Below are 1,050 nucleotides of genomic sequence, written 5' to 3' on the forward strand. Positions count from 1 at the left end.
CCTCTCCCCTCACTCCATCCCTTCCTCTGCCCCCTCTCCTCCTCCTCGGCCCCAGCCTACCCTCTCCCCATCCCTTCCCCCATACTTGCCCACCCCTCCCAGCCCCTCCCCTCATTCCCCGCCCCGCCCCCTGTACCTGCAGCACCCGCTGGCAGAAGCTGCGCACGGAGCGCAGCGAGGCCAGGTCCAGCTCCCTGATCACCAGCTCCCCGCCCTCCGCCTGGGCGCCCAGCTCGGCGCGGATCTCGCGGGCCGCCTGCTCGGCCCGGCCGCGGTCCCGGCAGCCCATGATCACCCGGGCCTGCATCCGCAGCAGCTCGGCCGCCGTGGCCCGGCCCAGCCCGCTGTTCGCGCCCGTGACGATCACCGTCTTGCCCCGCATCAGCGCGGCAGCCGCGCCCCGCGAAGCCCGGCCGGCCCCGGTCAGGTAGCGGCGGGCGATCAGCAGCAACCCCCCGCCCAACACCGCGGCCAGCAGCGCCGCAGCGGCCATAGCCCAGCGCTCGGGGCCAGCAAGGGCCGAACGACACCCGCCCCGGCGTTTTTCCCAGGGCGCAGCCGGCGCTACACCGCCGCCGGATGCCGAGCGCCGCGTACCGGTGTTTAGATACCGATTGGCCAGCGCGGTCCCCTTCGCTTTGCATTCTGGGACTCGTAGTTTCATCCGCCTGCCCTGCGCGGAGCCCTTGGGCTGGGTTAGCCCCGAGCTGAGGTACAGCGATGTCCCGCCACAACCGCGCTAGCTGTGCTGTGAGCTGCGCAGCACTTCCCCCGTGCAGGGCAGCCCCTGAGCTACTGGCACCCCAGACAGAGACGCAAACGCGTTTGAGCAGATACAAGTGTCTCCGGCAGCCACCACCCTTTTCTTGGTCAGACTGGGACTGAGTCCAATATAGGGTGACCAGATGTCCCGATTTTATAGGGATAGTCCTGATTTTGGGGGGTTATTCTTATATAGGCTCCTATGACTCCCCACCCCCGTCCCGATTTTTTACACTTGCTATCTCGTCACCCAAAGCCCGAAAGACTGAAAAAAATCAAAGCTCCCAT

The 1,050-nt window shown here is 67.0% G+C and overlaps 1 protein-coding gene across 1 annotated transcript in view; it reads right to left on the bottom strand.

Annotated features, from left to right (window-relative positions):
• The window catches only part of LOC112105729 (retinol dehydrogenase 14-like), an 8,391-nt gene extending 7,878 nt beyond the window's left edge, over nucleotides 1-513 (bottom strand). The window contains exon 1 of the mRNA XM_026655618.1: nucleotides 137-513. Coding sequence (XP_026511403.1) covers nucleotides 137-493 — 357 coding nt within the window. The 5' untranslated portion in view covers nucleotides 494-513. The remainder of the gene's footprint in view (nucleotides 1-136) is intronic.
• Between the last annotated feature and the right edge of the window lie 537 nt (nucleotides 514-1,050).

This window comes from Terrapene carolina, unplaced genomic scaffold, assembly GCF_002925995.2.
Source record: "Terrapene carolina triunguis isolate 2854851 unplaced genomic scaffold, T_m_triunguis-2.0 Scaffold42, whole genome shotgun sequence".
Classification (NCBI taxonomy): Eukaryota; Metazoa; Chordata; order Testudines; family Emydidae; genus Terrapene; species Terrapene triunguis.